Source organism: Notothenia coriiceps, unplaced genomic scaffold, assembly GCF_000735185.1.
Source record: "Notothenia coriiceps isolate Sejong01 unplaced genomic scaffold, NC01 NC01_scaffold00037246, whole genome shotgun sequence".
Classification (NCBI taxonomy): domain Eukaryota; kingdom Metazoa; phylum Chordata; class Actinopteri; order Perciformes; family Nototheniidae; genus Notothenia; species Notothenia coriiceps.
Window position 1 is genome coordinate 17,164,554 of NW_011369947.1, and position 17,390 is coordinate 17,181,943.

Consider the following 17,390-nt stretch of genomic DNA (forward strand, 5'->3'; position numbering starts at 1 on the left):
CATTCTGTTCTTGAATAAACCCAGATTGTTGATTGTCCTGTATCACGAAGACTCCTTTATTTTTACTTTACATTTTCTCCACATTGGGATGCTTTACTACTGTATCTTGATCTGAATAAAGTAACATAAACAAACTGATGTAGTCTGCTATTTTATTATTAGTTGACTCCAAACATTTCATGTGAAATAGAAAAATATCATTTGTATAGTTTGAGATGAGAAGAATTTCTGACGATAACTTTTGACTTGATCATTTTGTGAAAAGACTACATTTTTTTTATTTGATCATTTTTTCAAGCCATTCCAGTTTAGCTGTGGTTGTGTCATTTCCTTCCTGTGAAATACCAAGTGACCGTTCTCCCGCAGACATTCCTTAAGGATTTCTCTATACCTGCATTTGTGATGTGCTTTCCAAAACATGTTCATGCGATTTAAAATAATAAATAAAATAAAGCATTTTAGTCTCAGTCGACCATCAAGTATCAAAGTAATTCACTATTAAACATGTCCTAATTATCCCCTCTGCCTTTTGTGGTGTAAAACGTGAAGTTCCAGTGTGGTATGTAGCCTACTCTGTTGGCTTTGTAACATATCCCTTCAAAGTGAAGAGTATTGCTTCTGAGTCCGTGAATGACGCAAGAAAATGTGGGATTAATTGCACGTTTCTGGTCTGTTATTTGGTCAGCTCTGACTGAGTGGGCGTCTGCTGTGGAGATGAAAGCGCAGGTCTGTTTCAGGCAGCAGGGACCCTGCAGAGCGGGGCAGGGTCTGCAGCTGACCCCTGCCCTCAGGCCCCTCACCCCGACTACTGCTGGGGAGAGGAGCGCCGTGAAATAAGGGCTGGGCTGAGAAAGATTTGTACTTCTCAAACATGTGAAGTTGGGTGCATGTATGCTCTACCTGCAGCAGACATTGTTCCGTTAATTCCAAATGTGTAATTAACAGAAGATAAAGGTAATAAATCACATGACAGAAATCTTTATGAGAACCTTCTTTTTTTTAATCTCCTCAAATCCCGTCAGCCCTCCTTGGAGCCATAGCCTCCCAGCCCTTTGACTGTATAAACCTCAGCACCAGCGCACATTAAGCACTTATTCTGCAATATACATGTAATTCACAGGTGGGGGGGCATCTGCTGTGTCAGCACATTCTGCTACAGCGAGACCACCTTGAGAGCCATTGCTATACTTGAGGTGGGAGGAGGATGGATGGTTGACCTCAGAGACACATAACCAAAACATACTTTTCACTTTTTTCACAAGAAAAATATAACAAAGATGTTTTACTGTAATTTTTCCTTCAACTGTAAATCTTCATTAAAACACGATTAGTTGAGGGCGAGGGCTAATCCGCCTAAATCTTGGGTTCACAAGGCCGTAATGAAACAGCAGCAACCTATTTCTTTCTATTTCCTTCCCGTTATTTGGGGGGGATTTTCAGCAGCCAGAGCCCTTGACAGAGCTGAGAGCCCTGACGTCAATGCAGCTGCCTCCCAGGACTGTGTCATATATAATGAAAGGAGTCAAGCAAAGCCCCCACACAGCATGGTACGCACGCACGCACGCACACACACACACACACACACACACACACACACACACACAGTGAGGTCAGATGCTCTCACTGTGACAAATGACAAACATCAGTCGGGGTAAGCAGAGCGCTGGCAGACACATTTTCCTTAAGTCACCTTGTCACTTCAGCTCCCCCCTCTCTTTATTCTGTCATCCTTCAGCGATGCGATGCAGCAGGGGTTTATAAACCGCACACATTTACGACTCCAGATAATATCAGACCAAGGACAGCTCAAGAAAGAGCGTGTGACTCTTGGCTCGGCGGTAACATCTAGCCTCGAGCCTGAAGGAGGTTTTTTTCAGGCCCTTCTGGGTCATCTGTACTGGGATTTCAGACTCTGTCCATCTGCCGGCTGCATGTGTTCAGAGACTCAGGACTGAAGCTGAATAATGGGGGGCACACACTTATGACTGCTGTACGACCTTCAAGGAACACCTTAATTTATATAAGAAAACAGAGGCCAAGCAGAGCGTTTTTTAAATGTTGTGCATCGCATTGCAGTGTGTTTCCTTCTTCACTGAGAGCTTATGTGTTTGTCTCCAAGCCTTTTTTTCTTTTTACATTAATTAATTAATTTTCTGTGCAGCTCTAATCCTGAACAGTGCTGTGATCTCCTGCTCTAAAAAAGACGCAGTAGGATGTTGTCATCCACCCTCCTCCTGTTGTCATAGCAACCATTGATGTCATTACACTATACTTTGGCCTGATGAGTGAATAGGACTCGGATATTCTGATATTTTATTGAAGAAAAAGAAGATTACGGCTGTCTTTTCTCTGTCTCTTCCCCTAAGAGTGTCTCTGACAGACTGAAGGTCTCAATGGCAGACAATGCCACGGAATACATAGACCGACTATAAATAACTACACTTCTATGGAAATCGCTGCTGTCTGAAAGGGACATTTTCTACAAGGTTATACTTATCAAATATAGAATGGCAGTGTGCCAATAGCCCTTCACCTTTTATGTGGTGGTGTTTCTTTCTAGAGCAGGTGGTGTTGAGCAGGAGATTTTTTTAAAAATGGGATAATGATTGATCCCATTTTGTTTAATTTAAAGCCAGTCTCGCAGCCCTGTTCAGTGTCAAAATCACTTTGCATTAAAAGCAACATATGCTAAATGTGAGGCTTAGTTGACTGAAATCTGATCAGTATGAGTGTGACCCATCCCAAGTTTCAGATTATCAGTATGCACATGGTCTGATCCCAGGAAAAGAAATGAGACCCTGGTTTCCATGAAACCCCCCCCCTAGCTACTCTGGTAGTGGATTAGCTGTCCTGTGTGTGGGTTGATTGGATTGAACATCCCTCTTCATGATCCTTTCCACACAACAGGGACAAACCTCTGCTCTAAACAACATATAGGCATGCTTTCATTTTGTAGCAGCAGTATTCTGCTCTGAATGTATTCCCAGTCTGCAGCCTTCTTCAAAGATGTGAAGCTGAGGTCAACCAATCAGAGCTCGGCTGAGGACAGGCCTCCTCCAGCTGCACTTTACCATCAGAAAAAAATGTGTTTGAGTTTCATGTAGTTTGATAAACATTGACAGGCAGTTGCCATGGAGGTGATGTCAGACCAAAGATCTCAGCCCCCGGTGCTTATCAGAGAAGATTAATTATTCAGTCCCTCCTCCTGTCTGTAAAGACTCCGTATAAAAGCCTGCAAAATGCTGCAGAGGCTCACAGCTAGCTGTACAACAGGGATGTGTGCTTAGTTGTCTGGAAGATGCCATTAAGATGAAAGGTGTGTTTCATAGATACATCATGGAGTTTTAAAGGGTTTGTTCGGTGTGCCCAACTTGTAAAAAAAAGAGCAGCGAGTTTAGTTTTTTATAACTTTTGTCCCTGAAGGCTCCCAAAGGATTGTTGAAATCCACCTGAATTAATCTTCTTCTTATAGACACACGCATTTTCAAGCATTTGGACTACCTATGTTGCAAATGTATTATCTTTTTAATTTACATACCACATCTATTGCATGTCAGTCCGTCCTCTGTTGCTCTCCCCAAGGTTTCTTCAATTTTCACCCCCATTAATTGCGGGGTTACATAGGAGTTTTTCCTTGTCCAATGTCATATTCATATTCTTAACTAACTCTAAAGTCCACTGAGACAAATGTAAAATGTGTGATATTGGGCTATATAAATACACTTTAAAAGATTGATTGATTCTTTGTCTCTTTTTGTTTCGGTGGAAGGACTTTTGTAATTCTGTGAAAGTGCTGCTGTGAATCGTTCAGCAGGGCAGCTCTGGAAACACCGGAATGTTCCACTTGATGGTGATGACGAGTTGATTGACACTCATTGCTGCTCTTTTGTCTCCTCACCTGTAAGTCAGAACAGCTGGGTAGAGCCTTCTGCCTCGGGGTGATTCAGTCCAGGTACGCTGTCATTCACTGACGTGTCAAAATGTATAATCTATTAACCTCTTGACAACTGATTATTTTTGTTGTGATTGGAGAACTACACATCTGTCATCTCCTGTATACTTCACTGGAGATATATAACTCATCGGTGAGCAGGACTGTGATCACATTAACCCTGCCACTAAAAATATTTGTTTGCAGGCAAAGTCAAGCTTTAGAGAATACATATATTTAAATGGCGAGTCGTGTACTGAAGCTCCTATAGTTTGTCGCCCTCAGGAGCTTCTGGTTGCAAAGACTTCAGGTTCAGCTGTGACTCAACAGTTTATGTGGAGCACTTGGTGTGAATTTTTCCAGGTCATTAACCCACGCCTACACCATGACACCCTGGGGTGCCATCACACAGCTGCAGTATGTAGTTACAGGAAAATGTCCTTTTGTGGGGAAGGTAGCAGAGTGTGTGTGGTAGGAAACACTTCAATAACCAAGAGGACCACAAACAGCAACACACACATACAAAAACACAGACAAAAATGTAATGTTCAATAAACCTTTTTTTAATCTCAACAGCAAGTTAGCTTATGTATGGTCAACATCAAAGAAGGTAAATATAAAACAGTTTTTTTATCGATAGATTGGTGTTTTTGTTTCATCAGCTGGAGGTGAAATGATGATACTTGGAGACACGTCCACTAGAATCTTCATGACTTTATTCTTCAACTAGAGAAATATTGCTATAATACTTTTAAATGGCATACACTGATTGACCAACAAGAAAAAAAAAGCACGGTAGAGAAGCAGACAAAAGAAGCTCCAAAACTCCACACGGTGGGTCGTACAGGGAAACTTCTGAGGGACTTTGGTTTTGTACCTTTGTAAAACCTGGCTCTACTTATTTTTGGGAAGAAAAACAAAAAAAGTAATGAGAAAATAAATGAGAAAAAGGGTCCAACCAGAAATAATGGTGCTATTCAAAATCTTGATTCAGATTAAAAATACGAAAAAGTAAAAAGGCACACTGAACACTTTTCACGTTCAACACAAAATTCACCTTGGTGCACCGATGAGTCACTACACCACTAATTTATACAAAGGTCACTCGCCGTAAACTGACAAATGTTTCTCTTTCTTGGATTAAAATAAACAATCAGATAAAGTTTGACTGTGTCTGGTCTTTCTTTGAAAGAAATGTGTTTTGTGTCCATTATTGGTGAGGAAGAGAGAGAGGAGAAAGGGGTTTCCTACAGATTAGGGTTGGTATGATCTGCCAGGAAACAGCATAGCGAAACAAACCCTTCCCTCCTCCTCCTCTCTCGCTACATCCCTTCTTCCCCTTGTTGTCAAAGTGCTCCAGTTTTCAACTTCCACAGATCATCTTGTAGCTGTTCTAGCCTGACCATTGACAAAATGAAAGCAAACAATCACATTCACTTAAAAGGCAAAATCCACCCTTTGATACGTTTACACTGCTATGTATCGGCAGTATTAGTGTTGTGTTCTGTAAACCCCGTTGTATTCGAGTTCCTTCCCTTTCTAACGACGTTTCTAACATGACCAAACTGGGTGTGAGCGTATTCCTGTCATTAAATATGGGTGTATGTCCGAATAAGCATTTGTATTTTAGGGTGGAACTATTAACGAAACCACAAGACCTGTTTTTCAGCATGACTGCAGCGCACTCTGGTCTGTCAAGGCCATTGTCGTCGGGTGATGAGTATCTATGCCCTCTTGACTTTTAAATGTCATGGCTAAATGGTGACTTACTAAATCTCAATGTGATGGATCAATCAATTATAGAGAGGATTTAAAAAGTACACCACTGAAGAAGAAATGCAGTAGAGCTAATATAGGTAGTCATAAAGTAATTTAGCTACCATATTGTTCCTTCGTTGGTCAGATAAAACTGAATATGTTAATTTGAGCCCTGAGAAATAAGAACAAGGGGTTTTTCTTTTTAATGTTGACATTTTATAAACCTAATTGATACATACAAAGTCAGCAGAACTTGTGATTATTGGTTGCTAGGTTACTTAGTTGTGACAGTGTTGAAAACATTTTAGGGTGGATTTTTCCTTTAAGTCACGCACAGGACTGCAACCACAGTTGGTCCAAATTTCCTAGCCATCATTTAAGACTATTGGAGGCTCAGGGGCAAACTCTTCACACTCTGGTTGTGAACTCTCACTTATATTTAGTCTAGTCAACAGGCTGAGAGCAACAGTCGTGTTTTGAAGGCTAATCTGAGAAAAACACTTGAACAGTTTAACCCACAACTGCTGAAGGTCGGGCCGTCTGGCAGATGGTCGCAGTCCAATAATGTCATCCCAACCCTCTGACGCTGACTATCCTGTTATTCCAAGGAAAAGCAGTTGTTTTTAAGAAGGAATCATCATCTGTCAGAAAAGATACATCAGTGCGCTTCAAGTAGATTGAACACAGCATATGTTCTGTCAAAAAAATGAATTAAAAAAAATCTCTCGTCATGTTTCGCTGTCAGTCAGAGAGCGGCGGTGAGCCGGTAGTCTAAATCCAGTGTCAGGTGACTGATGTTCGGCCGGTTTTTGTCTCACTGCGGCCTCAATGTCAGAGAGGAAAACATTCTTTCATGAAACCTAATGCAGGGGATCTTCAACGCGTCATTATAACAAACATGATTCATTGTTAAAACACCACAGAGGCATGACTGGAGCATGGAGGATGTAAACCAGAATTCATCTAAAAGCTCCGACTGAGCACTGAGTGGAAAAACACAGTTTGTGTTGTTTGTAAACGGAGACGTCAATACAGTGTTTTTCTTTTTCCAAGAAATGATGTGATGGAGGCAGAACATCTGAAGACACACACACACACACACACACACACACACACACACACACACACACACACACACACACACACACACCTTCTCCCTGCACTTCCAGGGTGAGGGGAGAGTGGGGGGGGGGGGATTATCTCCTGGTTACATCATCGGCTCAAGTGATGTCACTGCTGATGACTCAGAGGTCCCCAGGAACCAATCAGAGTTGGCTGTACAGGTGAGGCTTCCATTCATATTCCCTCAACATTAAGGATTAATATTGCTTCAGTATTGCCACAAAAATAGAATAATATCGACTGTCTAAAACAACGCTACTTCTCAACCAAACACGTTAATTACATCAGCCCTCATTTATCAGGCAAACGCATGACCCATAATTCAACAGGTGTATGCACCGTGGGGCTATTTCATCAACATGAGACCTGGCAGGCGTGTGCAATTGAATGTACAGGTGGGGGGAAAAGCAGTTCAGTAGTGTAGGAAATAACTCAGGATCAGTAGTTACAATTTATAAAAACACAAAGAAAACCAACAAATATTATTTATGTCCGACGCCTACACAAAGTCTGAGGCAACAGAATTGTGCGGTATCTATTATTTTCACTCACTATTTTCAGAATTTAGCGCTGTTTATAGCAAAAGCTTAACATGGTGCCAACCTGATGCTTCTATCTGCATGATTAAGGTATTTGTTTAAGCAAATGACAAAAGAGTTACCTGATGATTGTTAGGAGTAGTAATGTATATGTTAGTGTTGAAAGCTTGAATACGGCCATGACATTAGCCTTGCACTCGCATTAGTTTGTAAAATCATTTGTATAAAATGGAGAAAAAAACCACTTGAATTTGCGGCAATGTTCGTGGTGCCGTGATAAATGAGGGCTATTTTCTGTTGTTCAATTGTTTTTTAGAAAAAAAGAAATCCACAGAAGTCTTTTTAGAATCAGTCTACTGTTGGTGGTGTCCTATTTAAATACAAAAGCACTGCCAGCCATTGTCCTTATGGTTGTTTGACAGTCAGTCCTAAATTAGTTCACTTCCAAAACATTTCTAGGAGAAATGCGGCGCTCTGGCAGGATGTGCGGCGTCACTCGGCTGCACGACGCAGTGTTCACGGGCACGGCAAAGCTCTCATGGTGACAGATATCGGACCTGCCTCACAGAGCTGAAGGGAGCAGAGGAATAGAGGGAGAAAGGAAGGTATGCTAAGGGAGGGGCGCGGCAGAAAAGGTTGTCTGACGTTCATCACCACTAGGAAATGAAGTTTGTATTAATCATACAAAAATGAACACTTTTCCTTCCCTGTTGCTACGCATATGGCCTCCACTTATATCTCCATTCTCTCTGCTCTTAGTGCTGTGAAGGTTTGCTTAATACTGCTTTCTGTTAACCTTCAGCTGGCGTTAGTTGACCAGTACAAAGCCGTGCTGGGAGTCCACGGTCTCCATCATCTCACTGTCCAGGCCCTGCAGACCCAGGCCCTCCGTGTGCCCGGGACCCCCCAGACCCCCAGCCTCAGCGTCTCCTGAGGCATGCAGGGGCAACAGGGCAGGGTCCAGCAGGTACTGGGACTGGTCTGGGTGAAGCCCCTCAAAAGAAGGCCCCAGGACGTGCTGCTCACAGCCTGCAGGGTAGCTGAAGCCCAGGCCGCTGGCAGAGGCATCGTGAGGGAGGGGATGGTGGAGCTGGTGGTGGAGGTGGGCTCCAGGGGGGAGCTGTTGGGTGTAGTGGAGGTGGCTCATGTAAGGATCATAAACCAGGCCCTGGCCCGGCTCCATCAGGGAGCTCATGCTGTGGGGGTGGCTGAAGGGGGGCGAGGGATGAGGACTGACCTGCTGCTGGGGGGCTGACATGGGAGGGCCCTGAGACCCCGCTGGGTCCAGGCCAGGGCCCCCTGGTGGGTAGGATCCTTCAGCTATCTGCATCTGGTTGAAGTAGACCGGCAGCCCCAGGCCCTGGGACTGCTGCAGGTACATCCTCTTCTGGTGCAGTCTGTGGGGAGGGCAGCACACCCCACTTAGAGAAAATCACTTTGATCAACACATGAGGAATAACAAACAGCTGGCAAAAACTGGATATTTCTGCATGTTTCGCATACGTGGACATAATAATAAGCCTGGTCCCACACCACCAAGTTGCTGTCAACATCACTAATCTGTTTCGTGATCATTTATTGTTGAAGAAATTGTCGACCAATCAGAGCTTAGTAGATGGGAGAATTGGGGCAACTTCTTCGCACAGAGATAGTTTCCTACTGGTTTATATCCAACGAGAAAAATAAAGAAAAGCGTGAATGAGTTTGAAGCAGCCATTTACATATTTTTTTAATAATGAAAACGTTGACTACCACAAACTGTGACTACAACTAAGTCAAAACATAAACAATTAACCCCCTTTTTAATATAAATCAGCAGAAATGAAATGAAAGACTGATGTGAAACAAAATATAATTTCTCTCTAATTATCAGGTACGGGAATTGTTGCTATGACACCTGGTTTTATTCCTGGGTGTGATGACTTGTGCAATGTGTACCTACCTTGCACTGGCACATAGAGATGTATACATGTATCATATCCATAATTATTTGTATCTGTTCATGTATAAACAGTTTAACCTTATCCTATTGTTATTTGAATGTATACTTTTTCTAACATTCTGTATTTTCTATTCTTATTTTCGTCGTGTGAACTCTGACCTGTCCTATCCTGTGTTTCACTTTCATTCCTGTTGACGCCTACATTTCGCTATAGGCATTAATCCTTTATCTCTTTTTATCTTATAACTTTCTAAATTGGATTCATTTCAATTCAAACAAAGGCTTTCTAATCAAAATAAAATGTCCCAGCAGTGAAAGGTCACTATAGCTAAAAGAACACAAGAGGAAAAGCAGTGAAAGTATTGAATGAAATGAAAAACAAATAAATAATAGATAAAGCAATAAAAGTGTATTTTCAGTGAGTTACCTGTGTTCCTGCAGCTGTTGCTCTAAAGTTCGAGTGTCCTGACAGAAATGTTGGCAGCTAGCAGGACTGTTAGCCAAGACGTTGGCCTTTGGGGCAGAAGAGAGATTGGGACTGATAACTGTGTTCAGGGTAATCACCATGGTAACAATGGCTACAAGCCATTTCATTACTGTTGCATCATAGCAGATCTGATAATCCTTAAATGTCCAAACAATATCACTTAACGTATTACTAAGCAGACATTTGACCTTGAAGGAGGAACACAGGTCCGTATCAGGTAGAAAACTACATGTATAAACTGTATAGTCATTAAGAGTGAGTGTCATTGGTGTTAGACTGTACCTGGAGTCTATGAGTGAGGTATTGTGTCTCTAAACTCTGTCTGCGGGACAGGAGAGGCGGACCACCTTGGTATAAAGCTAGGCCCTCCTGCTGCTTGGATGCCTCGCCCTTCAATCAGAAACATAGAGCATTAGAAGAGGGCTGTTCACGTATACGCACTTACTCTGGACACACGTATCCCTGTGGGCTCATAAAGCTGTGTCGGGGTCTGGGGGCTTCACGGTGTGGTTGAACTGGATTACTGATGCTGCCTGCACAAATGCCTGTGTGGTGGCTGATCACTCAGATGCCTTTCTCTAAATGGCATGTACCACAGCGATTACAAAGCAGTTAAATGAAATGAAAGCAAATAAAAAGGATGATGGGGCCTCAGCATCATAACCAACCAAGAGCTGTGTTATTAAATCAGAGATGGATAAAAGGAAAACAACTAGATCTTGTCTGCCTTTACAATTGATTTTATTTGGGTTTTCTTAACCGGAAAGCCTGCAGACCTTTCCTCAAATGGTTCCCCTTGCAGTGTGTCTGTATCATTTTGTGTATATGTGTGCTCATCTTTATGTGTGATTGCAGCTTGGGCCCATTGAGTGCCAGTCACTACTATGGGTAAGTCTGAGTGACTTCAACAATGGATGCATTCACTTTGGCCTAGGCTCCAGGCCCCAGGGGAACTGGAGACAGTAAACAAGCCACAGTTGGCTGCCTCTCCGGGGGTTACACAACAGCCTGGGTGGCTGTTCTTTTCTTCGGGGCAACACGAGGTCAGGGTAGTAGACGGACTGAGGCTGAGAACAGGTTTGGTTAGAGGACATTTTGAATGAAGGATATATTTGTGTGATAATGCAGTAGCACTGACCTCCAGGAGGTTGTGCAAGTGGTGCTGTGGTCCCAGGGGGCCCATGGCGGCCCCTTCCCCGGAGCCCATCTGCTCCACCAGCATCTGGACTTTGTTCAGCTCCAGGATACCTTTGGTCCTGGCCAAGTTCTGCAGGTGCTGCCGAAACGCAACGAGACCTGAAAGCATAAACAATTCGCCACAATACATAGTCAGTATTTAGAATACATCCATAGAAGCATTTCTCTCTTCTTTACAGGATGTCAAAAGCAACAAGTCTGGCTCAATCCTCAGTGACGTGAGCAGAGCGGCTGAATGGTTAGCACTTTTCATCCCCCCCCTCTGACAGTGAGGCTGGATGTGCGTCATGAGCTACTGTGGGTATGTGTGTGTGTGTGTGTGTGTGTGTGTGTGTTCAACAGCAAGTAGCTCTGATAAGACCCATCCAGTGGTGACGAGCTGTGGCTGTGAACGATAGGACCTGACTCACTGTGATGGTGGGAGTTATTTAAAACCAGAGTCAGCAGTCTGACGCAAAAGAGTGCACTGCATCAACACCCTCCAAAGAGGATTATAGAAAATATAAATATTTAAGTAACTAGAAATAGAACATGGGGGCGCACTTTGGCGGCTGTCAATTTATGACACATTACACCACTACTTTTTATTGCATATATTTAACTTTTTTGACCCAACAAAGAGCTATGACTTTCAATTACAATTTTAGTGACATATTATACTATACCTTATTCTAATGACATTTCAATTATTTGTTCTATGGCTTTCTTGACCATTTATACCATGACATTTCTTCATTTTTTTTTTGACAAACTTTACTATTACTTTATAAATATGACACCGTTTATTTTGTGTTCCTTTTTGACATATTACATATTATGCTTTTTATGATTTTTTAAATGTCATTTTAGGGTAGGTAGGATTTTCATTATATGAGCTACAGTTTCTTGCTACAATCTTCAGGCCTAAACTTATATAGTAAACATTTTACATGTTAACTGTCAGATTTTAAGAGCATTTATTTATTTAAAAAACATCTAGCAATTAGTACTTGGATCTTGAGAATGGTCTTAAAAATCTACGAAGAATACAGTACATTTGAGACTGAGGAACTATGACGTTTAGAAACTGAAGGAGCCCCGATGTAGAGCAGGGAGGGAACATTTTTAGGCTTTATTCTAGTTTTTATTCTGGTCCAAAGCTTTGGTGATTTACATCCATTAGGCACAGAAAAATGTGTCTATGAAGAAAACATGTACCAAAGATTGAATCTCGCTTGTAACAGACTGAAACTTTGATAAGATAAAGAAAAGCAATAGAGAAAATGAGCTTGTAAAGACGGAGAAGGAGAGTGATTGAAAAAGAGAAAGAGAGAAGGGGGATGAGAATGAGATATGTGGGCTGAAACCTTCAAAAGTATCTGTCTGTGATTCATAACATGAATCATCACCATCACTGTCGTCAGAGAGGCTGGAGAGGATGAGAGATGGGAAGAGAGAGGAGGAAGAGATGGTGTGTAGAAGAGAGAAGACGAACCCGAAGGCATTGATACATGTGTATGTGTGTCTATAGGGGTGTGATGGAGCAGCTGCAGCAGGGCGTTGCGTCTGTGTCAATGCTCTCTCTCCTGGCTGGTGCTGTGTGCATCCCAGAGCCTCAGACATATGCACGTCGACACTTATATTTACACGCAGCTGGTAGTGAAGGGCCTATAAGATTACATGTCGATATAGAATATAATTGACAATTACAGTATATATGAGTGACCTGTGATTTCAAAGCATGTTTCTCAACCGGTTACGTTCACTTCCACCGCAGACAGTGATTTCCTATGTAACATTATATCTTTCAGCAATCTGTAAAGAGCAGGTCTGAACTTGCTGCTTTCAGATGTGTAGAGATGAGATGTCCAACAATCTGAAACCATACTGCATTAAAGAAAAGTATGGTTTAATTCAACAGTCAGACTTATGATGGACATTTTGAAAAAAACAAGTAAGAAGGATCCATTTTATGCCATGCATTTCCCACAATGCAACTCAATCCACGACAGTTAATTCGGTTCAGGTTCTCTGATCTGCTCTCTCTCTCGACCAGCGCCACACACACCTGGCAGCGGCTCACACTCTCTCACCCAGCAGCGTTCTTAAGTACCACAATGCGTCACTGATTGATTTAATGTGGATCAGCACTTGGTGGTACCAAGGATTAGTATATTAAGGATTTGATTAGCATCCTAAAAAGTATAGATATGACTAGCTAATCCTGCGCCTGCAGTTTGGATCAGCTCCCCTTTAAAGAAAGATTTGTCTATTGCAGGCAGTTAGCAAGAAACATCATCATCTTTCCATTTGCAGCCTCCTGTCACATCGTCTGTTTAACTGCACTCAAAATGCAATGTCATAAACCCAAGCAGTCAAACTTTCTATTAAGGTGACAGAGTGGCTTTGTGCATTTTCAGGTTGGCCCTAAAATGGAGTTCCTGGGTTTATTGATGAAGATACCTGACACATTAAGTCAATGAAGTCTGAGTGCATATAGAGAAGTGGGTAATGTGTGAGAGTAATCAAAAAGAAGACTGAATGGATTTGGAGCAAAGTCAAATTGGTGGTTCTGACCTTGGGTGAGCGAGGTGTCGGAGGCACGCCTCCCCTCTCTAAAGCTGATGGGGGAGCGATTGTGCGCCTCTCTGTGATGGGACGTCAGGACGGCCATTGCTTGGTTTGCGGGCCGAGCGCTCAAGAAAGTAGTAGGCGTAACGCCGGGACTAGAGCTGTTGCCTGGTACCAATTCACTAAGAGAGGGGGGGTCCTCCAGCAGGCCGAGGTCGCTGTGCATGGAGCCCATGTCGTAGCCGATGTCCGAGTCCATGCTGCCCATAGAAGGGTTGTGACCAAGAGTGAATAATTTACCTGGGGGACACAATGCTTTCGGTTTAACATCTTTGTTTTAGCATTACATACTTGTGACAGACTCTATAGTTGTGTTTTTGAACAGTGACATGACATCATACCTTGGTTTGAAGGCCCCGGCTGATTGGTCACCTCAGAAAGGGTGTGTCGCCGCTGGTTAAACCGAGCTGTTTGATAGGCCGAGAGCAGGTGGGCCGGATCATCTTCTGTATCGGGCTCCTCCGTCTCAATGCCCTCATCAATCGACATCTCCATCATGTTGCTAGGCGACGAGGTGGAGGACTTGCGTAGGACAGTGGGGGGAGGCAGGGGATCCAGCAGGCAGCCGTTCACCTAGAAAGGGGGGAGAAAAGAGGTGAGACAGAAAGAGATAACGATAACTATACATTAAAAACTGAAAAATAGGCAACCAGGACACACTGTTGGTCAAACTAGGCGTCACACAAGAAAATACACACAAAGACGACCCCATACTGAGAATGAGAGCTCTTTTAGTTACTCTTCTTCTGTTTTCCTTCTCTTCAACATAGTTTCTCATAGTGTGTGTGTGTGTGTGTGTGTGTGTGTGTGTGTGTGTGTGTGTGTGTCAGTTACAGCATGCAGGCTTGTGTGTGTTGGCATGGAGGGTGGGGATAAAGGAATGTAGGGACAGGAAGTGAGCTTAGACTGAAAATGCTATGTGACTGACACAAACACACGCAACCACACACACAGACAAAGATCATCTGCATGAGTGGCGGCAGTAACCGGAAAGCCTGGTGTTGGTCTAGAAAGAGCAACTTTGCCCAATTCCCCATCTGCTTTCTGAAGTGTGCTGGGATAGGAATGCTGTTATTCAACCGACAGATACACACACTGCACACAGAGACACACACTGCACACACACACCGCACAGAGACACACTGCACGGAGAAACAAACTGAAGACAAGAGGGGAAAACAACATTGAGAAATAGACGATGAAAAGGCATGGGGGTCATTGGGGGAAAGTGAACTTAAATGAGGACGAAGAGAGAGAAGAAGCGGCTGAATGCAGAAGCCAAAAACTAAAAAAGAAAAAGTGCTGTTGGCTGATGGGTAGGGGGTCATGGCGGCTGACGAGATTGTTGGAGCAGTGCAGCAGCTTCCTGTCCATGTGTGTTCACTCAGCTTCACATTAGATCACATCATCATCATCATCATCACAGGACCGCTTACATAACCCAGCTCTTTTCACGCAGATAACGCACACTGTCATTGTTCTGCTTTCCAGACACACACGTTGCAAGCACACACACAAAACAACATACACATCCCTCTTTACAGGAGCCAGGAGGGGGGGTGGGATGGAGAAGAAATCTTGAAGAATGATACTTCATCTATGCGTGCGTGCGTGCGTGCGTGCGTGCGTGCGTGCGTGCGTGTCTAGAAGCCATGCAGGACAGGTGGCTGTCCTGTATGATGTGTGTGCTGGCTGAGTTCTTACATAACTGAACAAGTCAGCTGCACTCTGGCAGGTTGACGGAGAAAGCCAACGCTCTGATTCACAGTGAGATTGTCTGACTCCCAAAGCAAACGACTGTTGAGCTTATCAGGATTATGTTTCAGGACATACTTGTGCAAGCCGATAATGACAGTAACAACGACAACTTCCATAACTCAGAAGCCGAATGTGACGGACAGAGGACAAACACACACAAAAAAAAAGACACTGAATTCTTATAGTGTTTTTACAGGTAGTTAAACCTACTTTGGGCGTGTTGACGTCCTCTACCATGAAATTCTGCTCCAGGGAACATGCAGTCGGGGGGAAGGTGAAAGCATCTGAGGAGGCTTGGGGCACAGCAGGGGAGCGCAGCAGACGGACACCCTGTGAGAGCAAACCCACCTGGGATGAACCACTGCTCGACTGCAGAGAGGGAGAAAACACAGACTTTCACATTACATCAAAACATCCTCTCCAATTCATTGCAACATCCTTAATAGAAACGCAATTACGAATTGGACTTTGTAATCCAAGCCAGACAAAAAAGCCAGATCGTAGATGGTGAGGGGAAATGAAAGAGAATTTGTCCCTAAGGAGGGACAGTGGCCAAAGAAAGGAACATGATGAATAATGTAACCGAGGGAGACGCATTAAGATCAAGGCTGGGCGGAAAAGACTGAGAGAAAGCAGGTGAAGACAGCCGGATAAATACATGAATGGATCGTGTCCCTCCGTTTGTTTGTGGATGCAGGTGTGAATAATGGAGCTTTGATCAGGGAGGCGTGGATGGTAACCTCTGTACACATTATTCAGGACCCCCTTGTTGCTGTGACGCCCCGTGGCTACCTTGGCGACCGTCTGTTCGGCGATGGTGCTGGGCCGGCGCTGGCGGGCATCGAGCCGCTGTTCGACGGGGAAGCTGCAGCGATGAGCCTTCAGACGCTCCACCAGCAGATAGTAGATAGCAGCAAAGTGGTTGTAGCTTTTGTTCTGCAGAGACTGGAGGATGAAAGACAACTTTAATGGCGGCGTCTGTAATTGAAGATATAATTGAAGCACACCTTCTGTTAAAAGACTTAATTTTGACAGCTCTTAAGTTAGATGAGATCATTATTATTATTATTATTATTATAGTGTAACAATTGGTTATTGAAGCAGTATGAGCATACTTTAGATAAGTGAATACATGTAATTGTTACTTTAAAATCAGGGCTTAACAAAAAATTCACATATAATCATTTTGATATTTTGCTGATCATGTTAAAATGTCACAGTATATTATGCTATAAAAAGTCACATTAAAGTATGACACAAAAAAGAAAATAGGATAGAATTATATTGAAACATCAACATAAGGTGGAAAAACGTTATAGTACTGTAGGGCAGAAAATCTGTCAAAGAATAATATTTTAGTAGTATCAAATTGTCATAAAATAATTCCTAGTAAAATGTGTGATTCAAATATAATAAAAAAAACGTTAAGTATTGTATGCAATGAAAAAATCATGGACAAATGTCAAAAATGTTATGAAAAAAAGTCACAGTAAAATGACAGAACATGTCAGAAATACTTAAACTATAATTTAAAGGTCCCATGTCATGCTTTTCCGGTTATTACCCGTCCCCCTGTGTGTTATCAAGGTTTTTATGCATGTAAACGGTGTGCAGAGTCAAAACCTTCAAAGTACAACCTGTAGCGAGTAAAACTCTAACACAGAAAATACCTCCCCAAAACGCCTCGTTGAAGATACGTCACTGTTCACTTCCTGGGTATTGTGACTTAGGAATGGCCAGTAGCCGCGCCCAGATCTATGACGCGATACGGTCATGCATTACTCGGAACCAAATGGACCAATCGGTGGAGCCGTTACGTTACGCCCCCGCTGATTGGTCCAAATTGACCATCCACTGACACACACACACACACACACACACACACACACACACACACACACACACACACACACACACACACACACACACACACACACACACACACACACACACCACACACACACACACCTCTGATCTCTCCTCCCTGGCTGCAGGCTGATAACAGACAGTTGGGATCGCGGCGAAATTCTCTCTGCAGACCCATTC

The 17,390-nt window shown here is 43.1% G+C and overlaps 3 protein-coding genes across 10 annotated transcripts in view; 1 reads left to right on the forward strand and 2 right to left on the reverse strand.

The window, feature by feature from the left end:
• The window catches only part of LOC104965971 (serine/threonine-protein phosphatase 2A 65 kDa regulatory subunit A beta isoform), a 19,452-nt gene extending 10,988 nt beyond the window's left edge, over window positions 1-8,464 (forward strand). Inside the window, exon 16 of the transcript XR_800607.1 lies at window positions 8,453-8,464. The gene's annotated coding sequence lies outside the window, so the exon portion shown is untranslated. The remainder of the gene's footprint in view (window positions 1-8,452) is intronic.
• gabra1 (gamma-aminobutyric acid type A receptor subunit alpha1) overlaps window positions 1-17,390 on the reverse strand; it is a 314,765-nt gene that overhangs the window by 125,436 nt on the left and 171,939 nt on the right. The gene's annotated exons all lie outside the window — the stretch shown is intronic.
• sik2b (salt-inducible kinase 2b) overlaps window positions 4,474-17,390 on the reverse strand; it is a 42,013-nt gene continuing 29,096 nt past the window's right edge. Inside the window, exons 8-15 of one of the 2 annotated variants that reach the window (XM_010795045.1) lie at window positions 16,137-16,289; window positions 15,555-15,713; window positions 13,928-14,159; window positions 13,533-13,826; window positions 10,918-11,075; window positions 10,062-10,169; window positions 9,720-9,805; window positions 4,474-8,747 (exon numbers count right to left, since the gene is read on the reverse strand). In XM_010795045.1, the coding sequence (XP_010793347.1) occupies window positions 8,159-8,747; window positions 9,720-9,805; window positions 10,062-10,169; window positions 10,918-11,075; window positions 13,533-13,826; window positions 13,928-14,159; window positions 15,555-15,713; window positions 16,137-16,289 (1,779 nt within the window). In that variant the 3' untranslated portion in view covers window positions 4,474-8,158. Of the gene's footprint in view, window positions 8,772-9,719; window positions 9,806-10,061; window positions 10,170-10,917; window positions 11,076-13,532; window positions 13,827-13,927; window positions 14,160-15,554; window positions 15,714-16,136; window positions 16,290-17,390 lie in introns of both variants that reach the window. The other variant, XM_010795044.1, reaches the window with a different exon arrangement.